Genomic DNA, 22273 nt, shown 5'->3' on the forward strand with positions numbered 1-22273 from the left:
CACACTTGGACTTTTCTGCGTGGCGAAATCCCTTCGTCCTTCAGAGCCCAGTGTACCTTCCCTAAAGCCTACCCTCAGGAACTCTCGCTCCACCCCCAACCTGTACTCAGTCTATTACCATCATGGCATCTACCCCACCTTATTACCTGGTTTTATTTGTGTCTCTCTCCTTATAGGCTTTGTATCTTTAGGTGCAAAGTCCATGTCTTTTTTTTTTTTTAATTGAGTCATAACATACATACAATTACGTACACACATCTGAAGTATGCAATGCCAAGAGTTCTTACATATATACACTTATGAAATATATACATAACCAGATCGATATACGGAACATTTCTATCACCCCAGAAATCTCCTGCATTTTCCTTCCTAGTCAGTATCCACCTGCCCTACCAGAGCTAAACTAACCACTATTCTGATTTCTAATACCATAAAATTAGTCTTGCCTATTCTTACACTTCAATTAAGTGGAATTATACAGTATATAGTCTATTGTGTCTGAATTCCTTATTATTATATCTGTGAGGTCCATCTATACTTTTTCTGTAGCAAACTTTGTTCTTTTTTATTGCTATGTAATAATTCTTGTATGAATATGCTGCAATCTATTCATCAATTCTATTCGTTGTTGGCATTTAGGTTTCTTCTAGTTTTTGGCTATTATGGATAAAGCTGCTATGAACATTCTCGTTTGTGTTTTATGATGGATAGATATATGCGCTTATGCGGGATGTCTTCTTCGGAGTGGAATTTTGGGGTCATGGGGCGGGGGTGTGTTTGGCATGGAAGATTTTGCCTATCAGTTGTCCAGGCGGTTGTGTCTACTTACCTTCCCACCAACGGTGGACAAGAAGAGTTCAGTTGCCTCACATCCTTGCCAACATTTGGTACCCTTTTGTCTGTTTCGTGTTAGTCATTCTGGTGAGCGGGGGGTAGATTTAATTTATATCTCCCTAATGAGTAATGATGCTGATACCTTTGCATATGCTTATTGACCATTTAGATAACCTGTTTTTTTAAATGCCTGTTCAAACCTTTTGCCATTTTTTAAAGTTGTGGTAAAATACATATAACATAAAATTTACCTTCTTAACTGTTTTTGAAGTTCAGTAGTGTTAAGGATTTTCACATTGTTGTGCAATGTGAATGAATCTCCAGAATTCTTTTCATCTTGCAAAACTGAAGCTCTATACTCATTAAGCAACAATTTTTCAACCCGTCCCCAGCCCCTGTCAGCCACCATTCTTTCTGTCTTTAAGAATCTGACTATTTGAGTATCTCATATAAGTGGAATCATACAGTATTTGTTGTTTTTGTTCGTTTTTGTGACTGACTTCTTTCTCTTTTTGTGTGACTGGCTTATTTCACTTAGTATAATATCCTCAAAGTTCATCTACGTGGTAGAATGTGTGAGAATTTCCTTCCATTTTAAGGTGGACAGGATAATATTCCATTGATGTATATACCACATTTTGTTTATCCATTCATCCCTAGTGAACACTTGGGTGACTTCCAACTTTCGGCTGTTGTGAATAATGCTACTATGAACATGAGTGGACAGATACTTCTTTGAGACTCTGATTTCAGTGTTTTGGAGTTTATACCCAGAAGTGGAATTGCCAGATCATATGGCAATCCTATTTTTAATTTTTTTGAGGAAGTGCCGTACGGTTTTATAAAAGCTATCCCATTATACGTTCCCATCAACAGTACACAATGGTTCCAATTTCTCCACATCTTCACCAACACTTGCTATTTTCTGTTTTTTGTTTTTGTAGGGTAGTTATCCCAATGTGTGTGATGTGATATCTCATGGTTTTGATTTGCATTTCCCTAATGATTAGTGATATTGAACATCTTTTCCTGTTTGTTGACCATTTGTATATCTCCTTTGGAGAAATGTCTATTCAAGTCCTTTGTTCATTTTTTAATCTGGTTTTTTGGTTTTTGTTCTTGAGATGTAGGATTTCTTTATGTATTCTCGATACTAACCCCTTCTCACATACATGATTTGCCAATATTTTCTCCCATTCTATAGGTTGCCTTTTCACTCGTTGATTATGTCCTGTCCTGCGCAAAAGTTTTAAATTTTGATTAAATCCAGCTTATTTTTACTTTGATTGCCTGTTCTTTTAGTGTCATATCCAAGAAATCATTGCTAAATCCAATATCATGAAGTATTCCCCCTATGTTTCCTCCTAAGAGTTTTATAGTTTTAGCTCTTATGTTTAGGTCTTTGATACATTTTGAGTTAATTTTGGCCATTTTTAATTGGGTTGTCTGCCTTTTTAAACTCATTTTTAGGACTTCCTATATTCTAGATGAGTCCTTTGTTGAATAAGTATCACAAATATCTTCTCCCAGTCTGTGGTTTGTATTTTTACTCTATTACGTTCTGATGAACAGAAGTTGGGTGTTTGGCTCTGAGGATTTTGCCAATGTTCAGAAAGTTTTCTGCAGAAGTTTTTCATTTTAATGAGGCCCAATTTACCAATCCTTTCCTTTATGATGATGTGATTATGCATTTTGTAAACTGTGTAAGAAATCTTTCTTGGCCCCAAGTTCATGATAATATATTCTTGTGTATTCTTCTTCTTTTTTTTAATTTTTTGTTTTTAAAGTTTATTTATTTTTGAGACAGAGTGAGACAGAGCATGAATGGGGGAGGGGCAGAGAGAGAGGGAGACACAGAATCGGAAGCAGGCTCCAGGCTCTGAGCCATCAGCCCAGAGCCCGATGCAGGGCTCGAACTCATGGACCGTGAGATCGTCACCTGAGCTGAAGTCGGACGCTTAGACTGAGCCACCCAGGCGCCCCTCTTGTGTGTTCTTCTATTAGCTTTATCACTTAATCTTTTGTATCAAGGCTGATCATCTTTTCATGTTAACTTATGTGTATGGTAGGGGTAGGGCCCAAGGTTCATTTTTTTTTTCCTGCATAGATATTCAGTTGTTTCAGCACCATTTATTGAAAAGACTATTATTTCCCCCACCAAATATAATAGCACCTTAGTTACAAATCAGGTAATTATATATGAGGGAGTCTGTTTCATTACCTTGTTGTTTCCATTGATGATTTTTTTGTTTGGTCTCTTCTTGTGTTGGTACCATACTGTGTTGATTACTGTAACTTTAGAGTAAAGTCTATAATTTATGTCTATTTTCATATTGCTGGTCTGGCATTGAGAAGGCCCATGTAATGCTTGCAGACTGAGTGAATAAATGAACAAATGAGTTGTAAGATGATCATTGTAACTCCCATATCACTGCTAGTACAGTTACATTCATCCTGCCATGTGGGCAAGAATGATATGGACCACAGGTAGTCCCTACTTTTGTCATTGTCCAATTTTAGAATGCACCATATATGCTGCCCAGTCTCCCTGGTCATTTTTCTTTATATAGTTTATTCTATAGTGTGTGTGTGTGTGTGTGTGTGTGTGTGTGTGTGTGTGTTATAGTGTAGTCTATCAATTGCCCTTCATAGTAGACCAAAGAACCTTAACAACCCAGGAGGCTTGTAGACAAGAGTGCCTTTTATACCATGGTCATTTGTGTAGAAACAAAAAAACCATCCAAGGGACAGCTAGAGACCTGCTGTAAACTAATGAGAGAGCAGGCCATGGCCAAATGTGGAGTGCAGGTGTTTCCTAGGCAGTGTTGATGACAGACTGGCAGAACTCAATGGCCAGAAGACAAGTCTGCCTGACCCAGCCCAGCTCTCGCTTCAGGCTCATTCTTCCCTAAGCCCTTTGACCCACAAGTACTGCCTGGACCACTTAGATAAGCAGGTCGAGTTAAGTTCAGAGGCTCACCAGCTCTCACCGGCATCCAGAAACCTCTTTTAATCTTTACCAAACAAGGTGGATATACATAAATGCTGAGTTAGGTAAGTGGATAGATAACAAGATTTATAACAATAGAGAACTTAGAAGATTAATGAACTACAAGCATCTGGGGGTTCACCAGACCCTTATGGAGGCCAGACTACAGCCCCTGACTGTGGTTCATTTTCAACGTCAATGGGTGCAAGACTTAAACATTGTAGATACTTTTCTAGATAAAAGGGGGAAACGAAGCTCTTAACAAGGCCAGCCCACATGATGGCAAGGAAGGCTGCTAAGAATAGCGTTTACTTACCCATGTGTTAGGACTATGACTGGAATCCAAGTTCTGTCTTCCAGGACTCTGCTGCCTTAAAGGGTGTCCACTGCAGAGATCACCCAATGGCCCAGGTTCAGGTTCTGGCTGTGCCATTACCAGCTTCGTGATTCTGTGCCCGTGTCCTCATCTGTAACATGAAAATGGCAATGGTCCCTGCCTGATAGAGCTATTGTGTGGAACAGGCGGAAAGCCCCAACACATGTTACGAGTTCAGCTGTCAGCCTAGACACAGGACACTGGTTAGGACTCATGCCTGAGTTGTCACAACCACACATACTCAGGACTAAGTCTGGCCTTCCCCGGGTCTAATGGAGCAGAGTCCTGTCTGCATTATTTCTTGGTCTTAACTGTAAAACATGTTCCTGCTTTCCTCAGGGATGTTGCTGGAGACCTTGTCCGCCCTTTGATGTCAGTTCCACCTTGGTCCCTGGGTGCTCTAACAGGAATACAAGCAGCAGCCTGGTGTAACTCACCCGGGAATGCCTAGGTTTCTCTTTCTTATGAATAGACTTTGCTCTTTGACCAGTGAGCAGAAATTCAAGCCCTGTCTGGGTCTTGGGGTTAGGAAGGAGGAGAGAGAAAAGTAGGCTTGCAGAAACCACAGTCATCCAAGGGAAATGATTTGGGAGCCTCCCAGACAGTGAATAATGTACTACTCACTGGAGGGAAAGCATTTATCAAGAAACGCAGCCCTGAAGTGAACAGACTCATGCAGAGTGGTTTACACATGGGGAAGAGAATTTGGTGCAAATGGAGGTGGCTGTAGTTAACCAGGAAGACTTCCTGGAGGGGCTCTGGGAAGGAAGATGAAATCCATCTGGGCCCTTGTGACCAAGGTCAGCACTCTTGGGGGGAGGGGGGTTGCTGGGTGGCAGTCTGCTCTCGGGGTTCAAAGCCTGCCTCTGCCCTTTCTTGTGTTATCTGAAGCAATGAGTGTCACTTTGTGGAGCCTTGTTTGGTCCTCTCATCTGCAAAAACGGGGACCTGAGTGAGGATCAATATGTTAATCTTTAGTATAGCCTGGGGACATGGTAGATGCTCATTTAAGTATTTTGAAACTATTTTCGATATTTTACTCAGTGCTGGGGCCAGTGCCAGGCACTAGAAATAGGAAGATGAATAATGCCTAGTCTCTGTCCAGTCCGGGAGAGATAGGTTTGCTGGGAAGATGCTGTTGAACTGGTTAAGCCACAGGCCTGACATCCTGGGCTTCTTAAGGAAGCCCCCCTAGCTGACGTATTAGGTTAGAGGAAAACTTCATCCCAACATAGGCAGTCCGTCAGACCCTGGTAGTACCTATTTTCCATGAGTGAATCCAGGCCAGAGCGTGCATGTGTGTGTGGTTGCTCTGAAAACCTGATCCAGCCAAGAAGTTGCCTCTGGCCACCCAATGGGATGGACTGTGCCCTCCACCTGCTTTCCAAGGGCCGAGGGCCAGTACTAACCCCAGCTCACTTACAAGATGTGTGGCACAACTGAGCCTTCACAGTTTGGGCCTTTTTGTTGTTGTTATTCTAGGACGTAGGAGGGAATGTGTGGAAGCTCCTGCCTGTGCCCTGAACTCACCCCAGCACAGTGTGGGGTCCTTGCCCAGACACTCTGGATTCGGGGGCCCCAAAGCCCTGGCTGGGGCAGAGGCCACAAACTCAACATTCCCTGTGGCAATGTTCCAGCCTCCCGTGCTCTGCATATGTTGTACCTCCCTCCTAGACTAGAATCCCTTCCTTCCAAATCTAGCCATCAATATTTTCCCCATCTTTCAAGGCCCAGCTCAAACACAACTTCTTCTGGGAAGCATTCCCTAACTCCTCTGTGGGATTAGCATTCAGATTCCTTTCCCTGTTCCCTGGGCGACAGCAGTGTGTAAACGCAGAGAGGTCAAGAGCATGCCAGTTAGAGGTGATGCACAGTGAAAAGTGCAGGGTGGAGAGAGAAGGCTTGGGAAGGTGGGGTGGGGCCTGTTGGAGCTGACGTGCCCGTAGCTGAAATCTCCCTACAGTGGGGAGCTATTGAGAGTTCTTGACAAAGGGAAAGGCTGGGTGAGGTTGGCAACCGAAGAGATTTCTCTTCCCACAGTGAATGGTGGGGTGTTGTGGGGAAGGTTGGGAGCCTAGAGGCAAGGTGATTAGTTATAAGAGGCACTTAGAGGAGTTTTTCTGTAGAAAAGAACAGTGTAGGGGCGCCTGGCTGGCTCAGTCGGTTAAGCGTCCGACTTCAGCTCAGGTCACGATCTCGCGGTCCGTGAGTTCGAGCCCCGCGTCGGGCTCTGGGCTGATGGCTCAGAGCCTGGAGCCTGCTTCCGATTCTGTGTCTCCCTCTCTCTCTGCCCCTCCCCCATTCATGCTCTGTCTCTCTCTCTGTCTCAAAAATAAATAAACGTTAAAAAAAATATTAAAAAAAAAAAAAAGAAAAAAGAACAGTGTATGTCAGATTTACATGGAGAGATTTGTAAAAATGTGGATTCTGGGGCCCTTTTCCCAGAGCTTCTGTTTTGGTGGATCTGGAATGGGGTTAGAACCTGTGCTTTTAGAAAATGTCCCAGGGCATTTCAGAGGGGTGAGGTGGATTCTTAATATTGATGTCTTAACATCAATAATGATGTTAGGACAACTGGATACCTGTATTGGAAAAAAAATTAAGCTTGACCCTCCTTCATTCCTTATACAAAAATAAATGCCAAATGGAACCAAGATCCAATGGAAAGGAAGTAAGCAGAAGAGGGAAGGATGGAGGGAGTGAGGAATGGAGGAACAGAAGAGTGGAGGGGCAGAGGGAGGAAAGAAAAAAATTAAACCATAGAGGAACCAGAAGAAATCAGGTGACATTCTAGAAAATAATCTTGGACGTGAAATCTAAAAGTCCAAAAGGGAAAGATTGACTCTGCATTTGACCATGTAGAAACCAAACTTTTCTGTTGAGAAAAGTTAAAGACTACCGCTAAATAGAAATATTTGCAGTTAGTTATAAAAAGGATGAAAATGCCCAGTATCTAAAGAGTTTACATAAACCAATAAGAAAAATATAATTTTTAGAAACATACACAAAGGATATGAAAGATAATCCCCTGAATGAAATAATGGGTTAATAAGTTTATGCAGAACCCTAAGCTTCACTAGACATCAAGAAACACAGATGTAAGAAAAATAAGATATCATTGTGGTCGGCAGAATAATGACCCCCAAAGATGTCACACATCTTAATCCCTGAACCTGTAAGTATGTTACCTTTTGTGGCCAAATGAGTTTTGCATGTGTGATTAAATTAAGAGTCTGCAGGTAGGACACGAGCCTGGATTATCCAGGTGGGCCCAATGTCATTACAAGAGTCCTTACAAGGGAAAAAGAGAGGCAGGGTAGTCAGCATTCATGATTCAGTGTGAGAAGGATATGGCCGCCATTGCTGGATGGGTTTGAGGACAGAAGGGACCCTGTGCCAAGGGATGCAGGCAGGCTCTAGAAGTGCCTGGTAATAAAAGCGATTCTTCCCTGGAGCCCCTGGCGAGAAGAAGGTTGGGAACGTAGCCCTACCTTGATTTTAGCCTAGTGAAAACCCATGTCAGACTTCTGACCTCTAGAACCATAAGATGGTTAAGTTGGGTTGTTTTAAGGCACTGTTTGTGATAGTTTGTGACAGCAGCAGGAGGAAGCTAACACAACTATTTTGCCTCTCATGTTAGGAAATGTTAAAGAGTTTGGTTATATTCTAGGTAGGAAGGAGTTTGGAGAAACAGTCCTCACACACAACTGGCGGGTGTGTAAATTTGTGCCTTGGGGAGAGCTATTTGTCAGGACCCAGCAAAAGCTTCAGGGTAAATTCCTCTTGGCCAAGTATTTCCCCTTCTAGGAATTTAGCATGTGGTTACACTTACACGAGTCTGCAGAGGATATTCTAATGCTTTGTGGGTCTCCAGCCCCAGCACCCTGCTCTCTTCCCTGTTGAGCTGACAGCTAGACTTATGGAAGCTTCCAGAAGTGGAGGCTGAGTTGTCTGATATGCTAACTTGCTGGCTCTTGAAGCTCAGTTTCTCCTTATGGTTCGAAGCTGGTTTCTAAGCCAGAGCTCTCTGAGGGCTGTGGCCTTAGTGGCAGACAACACGGACCCCATGGCCATTCTGCCACCATCATCAGGTGATGCCTTTCCTCCCTCTGGCCGCAGTTAGCCAGGCTCCTGGACCCTGTCAGCGAAACCCTCTGCCTCTGACCTTATGTCATGACTTTGACAGGTACCAATTCTCTGGAGAAGCAGCCTTTTTCTCTGTTACTTCAAGTTTGTATTAAAATTTTACACGTACCCTCAGCATAGAAGGGATAAAAGAACCATTTTCTTGGTGTCACTTGGTCACAGTGATTAGAAGTTGTCCTTCTAGGGGTGCCTGGGTGGCTCAGCCAGCTGAGCATCTGCCTTTGGCTCAGATCATGATCTCGTAGTTTATGAGTTTGAGCCCCGCGTCGGGCTCACTGCTGTCAGCCTGTCAGCGCAGAGCCTGCTTCAGATTCTCTGTCCTCCTCTCTCTCTGCCCCTCCCCAACTTGTGCTCTCTCTCTTTCTCTCTCTCTCTCAAAAAATAAATGAAACACTAAAAAAATAAAAGACATGGACCTTCTAAAGGAGTTAAAATGTTAAGAAAGTGTTCGTGCCAGTCTGAATTGCAGTCCATTCCAAGACTGAAGCCTTCTTAGTTCTCGAAGGCTTGCCCCATGTCTATACCCGCGGTTCCAGCTGCCCCCTCCCACTGCCCCTTGTATTAAGCAACTCAGACCTGTCATGAGGTACAATCAAGGCAGCACAGAGCACTGGCCCAGGAGCCTGAGGGCAAGTGTGGCTCTGCACTGGTCATCGTCCCCCGTGGCTCAGGTACCCTGCTGAAGAGGGAAAGGATGGGCCTTCCGGCTCACAGGCCTTACTGACTCCATGGTGTGGACATGCCCTGGTTGCTCCTCCCTCAGAGAGTGCAGGCAGAAGGGCCCTCTCTATAAAAGCACCAGGCGGGGCGCCTGGGTGGCTCAGTTGGTTAAGCGTCCGACTTCGGCTCAGGTCGTGATCTCGCGGTCTGTGAGTTCGAGCCCCACGTCGGGCTCTGTGCTGACAGCTCAGAGCCTGGAGCCTGTTTCGGATTCTGTGTCTCCCTCTCTCTCTGACCCTCCCCCATTCATGCTCTGTCTCTCTCTATCTCAAAAATAAATAAACGTTAAAAAAAAAAAATTTAAAAAAAAAAAAAAAGCACCAGGCCCAGCTCACAGGTAGAGGCTGGCTGCTGACCCTGGGCATGTAGTGCCGGCCCAGTGAGTCACCTGATGACACAACAGTCACCTAACTGTCTTCCTCATCCACCCACCCCTCCTACCTGGCCTGCGAGCTGCTCCAAACCTCACCCATTGGGACGCTTCCCCACCTACCCCTGGAGAGAAGGGAGGACCATAGGGCTCAACAATGTTAGTGTCCTCCTTGGCCAACTGACCCCCGCTCAGACTCAGTCATGCCACAGGGTTCCATCCATCCACCGGAAGAAGCAAAGCTTACCAGTAGCTAGTATTTGGGGGATGCTTTGACATCCTTGCATGAACGGGTCAATAGAAACAGTAAGTATAGTAGACCCTCTATGATCCACACACAGCATTCAAGGGTCCCCACCAGGTGCAACCAGGCCCGGGAGTTCCAGCCAGGAGAATAGTTCTCTGTCCGCACTGCAAATGACCTCTCTGCCTCGTCCTAATTTAGGTTAGATAAGCAAGGCCCTGGGTAATGCCATCATGGTGTTCTTCTCAGCCTTAGCTGGGCTCCCCATTTCTCCTTTCCAGCAGCCACAGCAAGGTCAGAATGAAAGCTGGAATACCTCCTTTGCTGTTAAGCCTCTAGACACCTGCAGATACTCTCCAGGGATATGGCCATGCCCCTTGGGGCCAAGCCAGCGCTTTCATGGAACATGGAGCCATAGACTGCTGTGTCCATTGAACCGCAGAAGGCGTAGAAGGCATTTATTCATTGAGGGACGAGCCCTGACCAGGGGTTGGGAGGCACAGGGTGTTCTGGCCCCGCTTGCCATCCCTGTGCAAGATTAAGGGAAAATCACATTATCCTTCTAGCCTCAACCTCCTCATGTGTCAAGTGAGGGGATTTGACTAGACACCCAGTCTCTAAGAATCCATTAGGAGGCCATAGTGGGATTTCAGCCCCCAGAGCAAAGCTGAAAAGTTTGTAGCAGGCACCCTGAGACAGCGCTTGTGCCTGGTTTGAGTCACAAAGGTGACTATTGATTATAAGGGAACCATTTGTTCCAGCTTGCCTGGGACAGCCCTGGTTGGTTCCCATTGCCGCTCCGTAGTTGGTAATAGTGCCTCTCTCACTCTCAAAAATGCCCCAGTTTGGGTGATATCTTACCTGGCCACCCTACTGATGGTGGTATGAGAAACGAGACTCGTCTGCCTTCCCCACACTCAGCCTGCCCTGTGAGGATGCCTCCTCTGCCTGAGTTGCAGGAGGCCTTTGACTTGCTCAAAGAACAGCCCTGGCTGCGTTGTGACCTTCTGTTGGCAAAAGTCAGTCACCCTGTTTGCCGGGGGGATGTCGTTTGAAGACGGAGGTGACCTTGTGCACCTTTCACTGCCCCTGTCTGAAGTGCCACATGAGAAAGCTGTTTCCAAGCAAGACTTTGCTTCCTGCAAAGAACTTAGATATTTCTTCCTCTCTGGCTGTAGGGACTCTGTGACGGACCACATCTCCCTTTCCTCTTTGACTGCTAGGAAAAACTGGAGGAAGCTGCCAGAATGATCCTCCTAGCTATTTCTTGATGGAGTAGTCATGGCCATGTTAGACTGGGAGCCTCCACAGCCTGGGGTGGTGGTTTTACCTTCAGCATGAAACCCAGGCTTGGGTCAGCAAGGGAGACGCAAGCCGTGAATGGTGCCCCTCCTGGCCACCTTCAGAGCCCAGGGCCAGAGAGAGAATGACGCTAACCCGAGAAAAACCTATCCCTTGGAAAGCTCATCCCCGAATAACACACCGGCATCTCCCCCTGCACCACAGGAGGACCAGCTGTAGGACAAACCCACCTTTGTCTCGTGGCATCTATATCCACTAACATGTTGGACTCCATCACAGCCCTGAAGCACAGTTGAGGCAGGACTTGATATTATCCCATTTTACAGCTTGGGCAGCTGAGGCTTCGCAAGCTGACCCTGCCTCAGAGGCCTCCCATCCCCAACTGCCCTGCAGTTCCCGGAACACCACAGGTGACATTCGAGTCACCCAACACCACTGTGAATGCGGGTGAGGGAGGTTCGGACCATTGCTTGGGTGCTTAGAGTCAGGGGCCGTGACTTCTGGTCGAACCTCCCTGGTTAACCTTGTAGGGATATCAGCACATCTCACAGACTCCCGCTGCACGGGCCGTGGATAAGTTGCAGTAACTGTCTCTTCTCTTGTGTGTGTATTTCTCTGTGTGTGCTTTTGTCAAACAGAAGAACGTGAATTCCCCTCTGCGGCCACTGATCTCCAACACGGGACCAGAGGGGAGCAGGGGCCGGCCGGAGCTGCCCGAGGCGCCCAGCGTGGCTTGTCTAGTGCGGGGACCAGGGATGATCGGGCCGTGCACACAGATGTCTCCAGCCTCCAACCGTTCGCATAGCACACAGGGGACTCGTGGGTGGCCATTTGCCACTGCCAACTGAAACACTAGGATGGCAACGTTGACATCCTTCATGACGTTTCCAGGACAGACATTCAGGCAGAAAGTGCTGGCGCATTTTCTGTCTTCGAAGTAGAGGGCCATGCCTCACCAGTGTGAATAGTTTGGGCCCCGATGACCTCCTCCGAGTCCGCTCGCAGCCAGTGACACTCACAAAAAACAAAAAAAAAAAAAAAACAAAAAACAAAACTCCCAAAGCCCATCTTGGGTTTGGCTTCCGGCAGCTCTTGACCAATGTGGCCAAAGCCAGACGCCTCCTTGGGACACTTGGATTATTCATAAATGCAGCCTGCCCCGACCCTCCCTGAATAGCATCTGAAGTCTCTGTGGAGGTCATGGATCCTGAACAAAGTGTCAAGGGCACCAAGAAGGCTGAGGGAAGTCCCCGGAAGCGGCTGACCAAAGGAGAGGCCGTACAGGCCAGTGTTTCGTCCAGTGCCCCGTACCCAGGCAGCGGCACGACTGCCACCCCAGAGGGCCCCCTCCAAGAGCTCCTCGCCCCGCAGCCCTTCCCGGGCCCCTCGTCGGTTCTTAGGGAAGGCTCTCAGGAGAAAACAGGCCCTAAGAGGTCCTCCATTGAAACCTCCGTCCCCATCTCGAAGCTTCCGCAGCACCCTCTGACACCAGCATTCATGTCGCCCGGCAAACCGGAGCATCTCCTGGAGGGGTCCGCGTGGCAGCTGGTCGACCCCATGAGACCTGGACCCTCAAGCTCCTTCGTGACCCCTGGGCTCCATCCTCCGAGCCAGCTCCTGCCTTCCCACGCTTCCATCATCCCCCCCGAGGACCTGCCTGGCATCCCCAAAGTCTTTGTGCCCCGTCCCTCCCAGGTCACCTTGAAGCCCCCAGAAGAGGCGCCCAAGAAAGAGAGGAAGCCGCAGAAGCCCGGCAAGTACATATGCCAGTACTGTAGCCGGCCCTGCGCCAAGCCCAGCGTGCTCCAGAAACACATCCGCTCGCACACGGGCGAGAGGCCCTACCCCTGCGGCCCCTGCGGCTTCTCCTTCAAGACCAAGAGTAACCTGTACAAGCACAGGAAGTCCCACGCCCACCGCATCAAAGCCGGCCTGGCCTCCGGGGTGGGCGGCGAGATGTACCCCCCGGGGCTGGAGATGGAGAGGATCCCGGGGGAGGAGTTCGAGGAGCCCACCGAGGGGGAAAGCACAGACTCAGAAGAGGAAACAGGCACCACGTCTGCCCACCCCACAGAGCTCTCCCCCAGGCCCAAGCACCCCCTCCTGTCCAGCGGCTTGTACAGCTCTGGGAGCCAGGGCTCCAGTCACGACCGCTGTTCCTTGTCCCAGTCCAGCTCAGCCCCGTCGCTGGAGGACCCCACCCCATTCTCGGAACCCTCCTCCGAACACCCCCTGAGCCAGAAACCCGAAGACACCCACACGATAAAGCAGAAGCTGGCCCTCCGCTTGAGTGAGAGGAAAAAGGTGATGGACGAGCAGGCGTTTCTGAGCCCGGGCAGCAAAGGGAGCACGGAGTCTGGATATTTCTCCCGCTCTGAGAGCGCCGAGCAGCAGGTCAGCCCCCCGAACACCAACGCCAGGTCCTATGCCGAGATCATCTTCGGCAAGTGTGGGCGGATCGGGCAGCGGACCGCCATGCTGACGGCCACGTCCACGCAGCCCCTCCTGCCGCTGTCCACCGAAGACAAGCCCAGCCTGGTGCCTTTGTCTGTGCCCCGGACGCAGGTCATAGAGCACATCACCAAGCTCATCACCATCAACGAGGCCGTGGTGGACACCAGCGAGATAGACAGCGTGAAGCCGAGGAGGAGCTCGCTGTCCAGGCGCAGCAGCATGGAGTCCCCCAAATCCAGCCTCTACCGGGAGCCCCTGTCGTCCCACGGCGAGAAAACGACGAAGCCCGAACAATCACTGCTGAGCCTCCAGCACCCGCCCAGCACCACCCCCCCTGTGCCTCTGCTGAGAAGCCACTCAATGCCTTCCGCCACCTGCACCCTCAGTACCCCCCATCACACCTTCCGAGGTAGCTACTCGTTCGACGACCACGTCACCGAGTCCGAAGCCCTGAGCCGCAGCACTCAAGTGCTTACCTCCCACCCCCGGATGCTCAAGCGCCAGCCGGCCATCGAACTACCTTTGGGAGGGGAGTACAGTTCCGAGGAGGCCGGGCCCAGTAGCAAAGACACAGCCTCCAAACCCGCGGACGAGCCGGAACCCAAGGAAAGTGACCTCACCAAAAAGACCAAGAAGGGCTTGAAAACGAAAGGGGTGATCTATGAATGTAACATATGCGGTGCTCGGTACAAGAAAAGGGACAATTACGAAGCCCACAGGAAGTACTACTGCTCGGAGCTGCAGATCACAAAGCCCGTCTCTGCAGGTGCTCACGTGTCCCCAGAAGCTGAAAAGAGTCAGGCTGAGCACGAGCCCTGGTCCCAGATGATGCATTACAAGCTGGGGACCACCCTGGAGCTCACTCCGCTGAGGAAGAGGAGGAAGGAGAAGAGCCTCGGGGATGAGGAAGAGCCGCCTGCCTTTGAGTCGACTAAAAGTCAGTTTGGCAGCCCCGGGCCGTCCGACGCTGCTCGGAACCTTCCCCTGGAGTCCACCAAGTCACCAGCAGAACCGAGTAAGTCAGTGCCCTCCCTGGAGGGACCCGCGGGCTTCCCGCCGAGGACTCCCAAGCCAGGGTCTGGTCTCGAGTCGGGGAAGGAGAGGAGAACAACGTCCAAAGAAATTTCCGTCATCCAGCACACCAGCTCCTTCGAGAAGTCCGACTCCCTGGAGCAGCCCAGCGGCCTGGAAGGGGAAGACAAGCCCCCGGCCCCGTTCTCCTCGCCCCCGCCCGCCCCACACGGACGCTCCGCCCACTCCCTGCAGCCCAGGCTGGTCCGCCAGCCCAACATCCAGGTCCCCGAGATCCTGGTGACGGAGGAGCCCGACCGGCCAGACACGGAGCCTGAGCCACCTCCCAAGGAGCCCGAGAAGACAGAGGGATTCCAGTGGCCCCAGCGCAGCCAGACGCTCGCCCAGCTCCCGGCAGAGAAGCTGCCGCCTAAGAAGAAGAGGCTGCGCCTGGCAGAGATGGCCCAGTCATCGGGGGAGTCCAGCTTCGAGTCCTCCGCGCCCCTGTCTCGCAGCCCCAGCCAGGAGAGCGGTGTCTCTCTGAGCGGGTCCAGCCGCTCCGCCTCCTTCGAGAGGGATGACCACGGAAAAGCCGAGGCCCCCGGGCTCTCGTCCGACACGCGCCCCAAGCCCTTGGGCACCCACATGCTGACCGTCCCCAGCCACCACCCGCACGCCCGAGAGATGCGGAGGTCAGCCTCAGAGCAGAGCCCCAACATTTCCCACTCCGCCCACATGACCGAGACACGCAGCAAATCATTCGACTACGGCAGCTTGTCCCTGACAGGCTCTTCGGCGCCGGCCCCAGCGGCTCCCGCTGCCCCGGCGGCCCCCGCAGCCCCGCCAGAGAGAAGGAAATGCTTTTTGGTGAGACAGGCCTCTCTGAGCAGGCCTCCAGAAACTGAGCCAGAGGCCGCCCCCAAGGGACGACAGGAGAGCGAGGAACCAAAGCCCTCATGCAGTAAGCCTTCCGCCAAAAGCTCACTGCCCCAGATTTCCTCGGCGGCCACCTCGCACAGCGGGCACCCGGGAGGCAAGAGCCAGGGGCAGGACAGACCCCAGCTGGGGTCCACTCCGCCCTACACAGAAGCTCTGCAGGCGTTCCACCACCCCGTTGCCCAGCTCCCCCTGCATGAGAAACCCTACCTGCCCCCACCCGTCTCCCTCTTCTCCTTCCAGCCCCTCTTGCAGCACGAGCCAGGACAGTCTTCAGAATTCTTCTCCACCCAGGCCATGTCCAGCCTCCTCTCCGCCCCGTACTCCATGCCGCCGCTTCCTCCCTCCTTATTTCAAGCCCCGCCACTTCCCCTCCAGCCCACCGTTCTGCACCCGGGCCAGCTCCACCTCCCCCAGCTCATGCCTCACCCAGCCAGCCTCCCCTTCCGGCAGCCCCCTTCGTTTCTTCCCGTGCCGTACCCTGCCTCGTCGGCACTCTCTTCTGGATTTTTCCTGCCTCTGCAATCCCAGTTCTCGCTTCCGCTCCCCGGTGACGTGGAGAGCCATCTGCCCCAGATCAAAACCAGCCCGGCCCCGCTGGCAACGGGAACGGCCGGCCTCTCCCCCAGCACAGAGTACAGCAGTGATGTCCAGCTGTCCCCCGTGGCTCCCCCGGCCAGCTGCTCGGCACCCACATCGGCCCCCCCGCTGACCCTGCCCGCCTGCCCAGACACCATGGTATCCCTGGTTGTGCCCGTCCGCATTCAGACCAACATGCCGTCCTACGGGAGTGCCATGTACACGACCCTGTCCCAGATCCTGGTCACCCAGTCCCAGAGCAGCTCCACAACCGTGACTCTTCCCAAGTTTGAGGAGCCCCCGTGCAAAGGGACAAGTGTGTGTGGGACGGATGTGTACGAGGTCCGGCCTGGATCGGCTGGGGTGAGCGAAGAGCAGAGCAGAGGTTTCCCGACTCCATACTTGAGAGTGCCTGTGACATTGCCCGAAAGAAAAGGCGCCTCCCTGTCCTCGGAGAGCGTCCTGAGCCCGGAGGGGAGTTCTTCAACGGTCGGGGGGAGCAAACGTGTCCTTTCACCAGCTGGCAGCCTTGAACTTACCATGGAAACCCAGCAGCAAAAAAGGGTGAAGGAAGAGGAGGCTTCCAAGGCAGATGAAAAACTCGAGCTGGTAAAACCATGCAGCGTGGTGCTCACCAGCACGGAGGACGGCAAGAGGCCGGAGAAATCCCACTTGGGCAGCCAGGGCCAGGCCAGGAGGGAGCTAGAAACACTGTCCAGCCTATCCTCAGATCCGTCTGACCCAAAGGAAATCAGTCCCCTTCCTCACTCCTCATTGTCCCATGTGACGGCCCCAGGCTCAGAGGCTTTGAAGGAATATGCCCAACCATCCACTAAGCCTCACCGAAGAGGGCTGCCCTCACTGAGTGTGAAGAAAGAAGATTCCAAGGAACAACCTGACCTCCCTCCACTGGCACCTTCCAGCTCGCTGCCTCTGTCAGAAACGTCCCCCAGACCAGCCAAGTCGCAAGAAGGTACGGACTCAAAGAAGGTACTGCAGTTCCCCAGCCTCCACACGACCACTAATGTCAGTTGGTGCTATTTAAACTACATTAAGCCAAATCACATCCAGCATGCAGATAGGAGGTCCTCTGTTTACGCTGGTTGGTGCATAAGTTTGTACAACCCCAACCTTCCGGGGGTTTCCACTAAAGCTGCTTTGTCCCTCCTGAGGTCTAAGCAGAAGGTGAGCAAAGAAACATATACCATGGCCACAGCTCCGCATCCTGAGACAGGAAGGCTTGTGCCATCCAGCTCCCGCAAGCCCCGCATGACAGAGGTAAGTCTGCCTTGTTCTCCTTCCCCTTGCTGTATTGCTGAAGCCTGTGCTGAGCTTTTAAAGGCGCACTCTCCTCAAGTTCTATTTGCATAACTAGAGCAGAACGAGTGGGCAGATTTCCTCTCTGTCAGCTGTGACTGACCACCGTATGAGAAAACATATTTATTGGGTTTCTTTGTGTGTCCCTCATCGTCAGACTAGATACATTTCGATAAAGTAAGCTTTAAAGTGATCTTGCTTTCCCATTAGTAGCTTCTATTGTAAAAGCAAAGACACCATCTGAGTCAGGACAAAAAAAAAAAAAAAAATCTCCAAAAGACTGAATCGGAAACCTTGGCTGATGGGAAAGTCTGCAGCAATTTGAAAACTTTATGCCACTGCCCACGTTCCTTCCTTGTCCTGTCAGCCTTTTCCTGCTTTTCTTATTCTCTACACCTGCTATTTCCATTCTCTGGTTACCACTCAGAATCTTCCCACTCCCAGAGTTTCTAGAATTTGGCACAAACAACTCCTGAAATATTTCTTCTTTCTTTTCCACGAGCTGGCTGGAAAAGAAAGTGTTGGCTGCAGTGCTCCCCGTCACCAGTAGGGGGCAAGATCACTCACAGCTGTGCTGTGTGGCAGCACCTTTCCCTAGGGGTTCACATGTACTCCTCCATTGCCTCTGATCTAAGGTTGCTCCAGGAGCCATAGAGTGACCCCTGCAAGTTCAGGAAATTGGAAATTTGATGGTTCCAACTTTGCTTCAGATACCCAAACAGCTCCATACCCTGATAAGGCCAGCCTAAGGACCCCGGCCGTGCCATGTCGGCCGATTGACATTGTTCTGTCGATTGAGTAGCCTCAGTGTGCCAGGCGCTGTGCTGGGCCCTTGAATCCAGTCAGTGGTTATTTCTACTTATGAGGCAGGAGGACCATCCCCTCTCTATAGATGAGGGACCCAAGGGTCAGGGGTGAGAGAAGTCAAGGCCATATATGGTAGATATTTGACAAACCCAGAATTTGCACTTAGATCTGACTCCAGAGACTCAATTTCTTCTTCTTCCAAATATTTGAGGAAAGAAGGCCGTAAAAGTGACTGCAGATTTTAAAATGTTCATCAGTGTGTCTTCAGGCCAGATGCTTTGCTCAAATCAGGCATAAATCCACTAAACTAAATTCATCTTACAGATAAATGAACAAAACTGTGTTCTGGAACTTCTCCTGTGTTTGCGTCCTCCTCTTTTATCATTGAGTGAAATTTGTGCACTGAGTTTGTCCTTAGCTCAGCTGGGTATGCTTCACAGGATTGTTTCCCAGATGTATTCTCTGACTGTCCTGTCAGTCTACGGACGTCCCTAAATGAGATTTCCACTTTTGCCATAAAGTGGCAAATCATGACTGATTTGCTCTCCTGTGTATCCTGCTGGCTACGTCTACTCCCAAAATGCTTTTATACTTATATTCATACTTACAGCTTCTTGTGCACCTGCTGTGGGCCAAGTGGTGTGCTAGACTTCACTTTCATCCTTACAACCACCTTGGAAGTTAGGGTACTACATCACCATTTTATGGATGAGAATACCAACGCACAGAGAAGTTAGGTAACCTGTACAGGGCTGCACGGGACATGGCGGAGCCTGGATTCAAAATTAGACCTCACTCCAGAGCCCTTTCAAATGATCTGGGCTGCCTCCCCGCTTTAATGACTATACACTAAAAGGTCATTTACGAAAAAGTAAGAGTTAATTTAGCTTAATGGAGTTCAGCAGTCTTTTGCTTAAAATGCCGCTTTCATAAAATGAGCTGAAACCTGCAAACTTTTTCTCGGAATAACTCAACAGATTCACTGGCAGATTTCCTGCCAGAAGTGCGCCAATCTGGTGCATTAATATTAACTGCATGGCCCACTGCTTGATGCCTTGCTACAATTACACCTCTCTCTCTCTCTCTCTCTGGCCACTGCTTGCATATCTCCCGTGATGGGGAGCTCACCCCCTCTTGGTACAACCCAACCTATCTTTGGACAGTGCTCCAAGGAAGTTCTTTACTGTACTGAGCTTGTAGCTTCTGTTCTCTGTTAGTAGCTCTGAAAAGGCCCTTCAGGTTATCTTAGCATTTTAAAGGTCTTCCAAACTGTCTTCATGAAGGTCTAGGTCACCCTATCGGGTTTGAGTTTGGTCATAGGTACTTTTTTCTGTACATAAGCCCTGGAGGAACTCAAGCTTATACAAAAGTTCATGTGGGAGCCACATTCCGATCATTCCCCAGGTTTCTCCTGCTTCTTTCTCCTTGGGGATCATTTTGACAACCACATATAGCAAACAGAAGGAATAAGGATTCCAGTGTCAGGTTTCCCAGATTTGAATCCCACTGCCCCGCTTACTAGCTGTGTGACCTTGAGCCAGCTACCTACTCTGTGCGTTGGTTTCCTCATCTGTAAACTAGAGATACCAAAAATACTTAGCTCATAGGACTGTGGAGATAAGAAAGTGAGTTAAAATATACAAAGTGTGTTTAGAACAGTACTTGGCACATTGGCACTCAATAATCGTTTTTATGATGGAAAGACAATCATATTATTGTCTTTAAAAGCCAACATGGAGCCCTGGCCCACCTGCTCCGTTCCAGCAGTGTTTCCTGATAGAGTGGTTCACTGCTACCCAAACCAGCCTCCTCCAGCTTAGCCCAGACATCACAGCTGGTTGTGAGAGAAAAGTCATCCATCAGCCTGGGGGAGGCCCCTTGCTCATTCTGTGGGTGGCCCAGATGGCAGGCTGAGATAGGAGTGAGAACAGCAACTCTGGAAACTCATGGGTATTACACGAAGTCAGCTGCCTTCTGCCAAAGCTGAGGTCCATAGCCTCACTTGGTCTGCCATCTCCAATTCTGAAGAGACTGTTTGGTGGGGGGGGGGGGGGGGGGGGGGTCACTGAGTCATAGGCATTGGCCCTGACCTGGATCTTCAGGATGATCTAAATCCCCTCAGAGGTGAGCTAAACCCAGAAAGATGAAGTAATCCACCCAAAGACGGCTCAGCATGCACTAGCCCACGTGGAGCCAAAACTCAGATTCCCTGATGCCCAACCAGCTACCTTTCTGCTCAGCCCAACCCACGTTTATAGCGGCAGGTGTCATGGCTGCCACAGGAGCCTGGGGCTTAGATCGCAGAGACATGGTTGCTTCTCCCACTGGCTGTAAACCTGACCTTGACTGACAGCAGCATAAACGAGGGCGAGAATCTCACTCCTGGCACTGTGGGCCCCAGCGTCCAGCCCAGCATCACTGCTCCCTATTCAAGGGTATGCCCACCTGCTGCTGCCATCAGAGGGTCTAGAGGACCTGTTGCTCTCATGAGCCAGCTCTCCCCACTGGGGCCCACAGCTCTGTGAAAAGATCGGGTTCCCTCAGACTACCAGCCAGAGCCTGCACAGCCCCCTCCAGGTGCATGCCCATCAGTGAGCATGGTCAGGGCCCTCGGGACGCCTGCACTCTGCTCCCAGCAATGTCCTTAACTTGGAGGGTGACCTTGACTTCCTGATCTATAAAAGAGAACTGGACCAGTTCATCTCCAGGATGGAGTGTTCATTTATTTGCTCCGCATTCCTTACCCATCCTCTCTGAGGCAGGCCCTGTTTTGGGGGCTGGCATGACCGAGGACACCAGCATAAGGACCTGTCCCCAGAAGGTCCTAGACTAGTGTGAAAGGAAAGGCAAACACAGCTCCCGTGGGAAAGCCTGGTCTCCCCAGGAGAAGGACCTGGTCGGAGTCCCAGTTTTGACACTAACCACGTGGCCTTGAAGAAGGGGCTTCACCTCTCTGGGGATCAGTTTCCTTCTTTCTGCAAACTGCAGCTACTAACGCATCTGCACAGGGTCGAGGGAAGAGTAAGTGAGCTACACACAGTTAAGAGTAAGCATGCAGTGCCATCAAAGGCACCGTTCTATGACTACCGTTTAACAGCAGTGATTTTGTCATTCTGCGGTGGGCCAGGTTCACCTCCCTTCGCTGGTTTCCCCGGAAGGCCAGAAAGATCTAGCTAGAGTGCAGAAGTCAGAAGAGAAGCGAGGGAAGCCGGAGGAAGATGCTCCTGCCTCCAAAAGAGGGGAGCCAGCGAGGATCAAAATCTTCGAAGGAGGGTAAGAATCACGTTTGGTTTGCAATATTTGGTTCTGCTTCCTGTGGAGTAAGAGGTGGCACCGTCTGTGTTGAGCGGCGGTGAGCGTCTCTCCCGGCGGGGCTGTGCCCACAGGTGCTTGCCCGCGGGCACCATGTTCGTGGGACTCGAAGGCCACCTCGGTTTCAGAATGCCGGGCTCTCTGGTGGGGGATGGGAACGGGGCGTCTGCTGAGGACTGGAGGAGTCTGGGTCTTTCTCCAGCCCCTTCGTTCTTCCAATGCTGGTCGGGTTTCTAGTCCCTGCATTGGGGCCGCTAGTCGTCTCCCAGGTCCTGTCTGGACTGCCATTTACTTTGGTGCGTGTTCCCCCCAAAATCACCTCTGTCCTGCCCAAGCGGCCACCTTGGCCTGCCTGGTGTCCCACAGGGGACTCGGGCTCTGCCCGCAGGCTGTTTGCAGGGCTGATAATGAAGGCAGTGCTCGCACCAGCTGTCTACACCCGTCCGCATTCTGACTGGTCGGGGTCCAGGACTCATCGGTTGGTCAGCGTTTGGAATATCACCCCTGGTGTTTTACCTTTGGTGCTTGTCTTTGGAAACCTAATGATCCAAACATCTCGGAACTCACACTCTGGGGCCCTCTGGGCTCCGGAAGGGTACCTTGTTTCGGACTTGCTTTGTGGAAGTTTTGTGCAAGCTGTGTTCTATGTGACCATGTGTTTGCTCCCCGGGATATGGGTGTCTGTAAGCAGATCCCATGGTGTCTGTCTCAGGGTCCTGTGTCTGTGTCTCCAATGTGATCAATGCAGCCCTCCTCGTACCCAGTCCCAAGGGACAACGGCATGAGGGAAAACCTACCTTCCAAGAAGGACAGTCCTCACGGACACCAGCCAACACGGGGTGTCACTGGGGGCCCGCCATTCCCTAGCACCTG

General features: G+C 50.6%; 1 protein-coding gene across 4 annotated transcripts in view; it reads left to right on the top strand.

Moving 5' to 3' along the window:
• HIVEP3 (HIVEP zinc finger 3) overlaps positions 1–22273 on the top strand; it is a 470028-nt gene that overhangs the window by 395212 nt on the left and 52543 nt on the right. For all 4 annotated transcript variants that reach the window (XM_053896690.1, XM_019429176.2, XM_019429175.2 and 1 more), the window contains 2 exons: positions 11623–17242; positions 21216–21361. In XM_053896690.1, coding sequence (XP_053752665.1) covers positions 12185–17242; positions 21216–21361 — 5204 coding nt within the window. In that variant the 5' untranslated portion in view covers positions 11623–12184. The remainder of the gene's footprint in view (positions 1–11622; positions 17243–21215; positions 21362–22273) is intronic.

Source organism: Panthera pardus, unplaced genomic scaffold (assembly GCF_024362965.1).
Source record: "Panthera pardus isolate Hobbes unplaced genomic scaffold, ASM2436296v1 HiC_scaffold_11, whole genome shotgun sequence".
Classification (NCBI taxonomy): domain Eukaryota; kingdom Metazoa; phylum Chordata; class Mammalia; order Carnivora; family Felidae; genus Panthera; species Panthera pardus.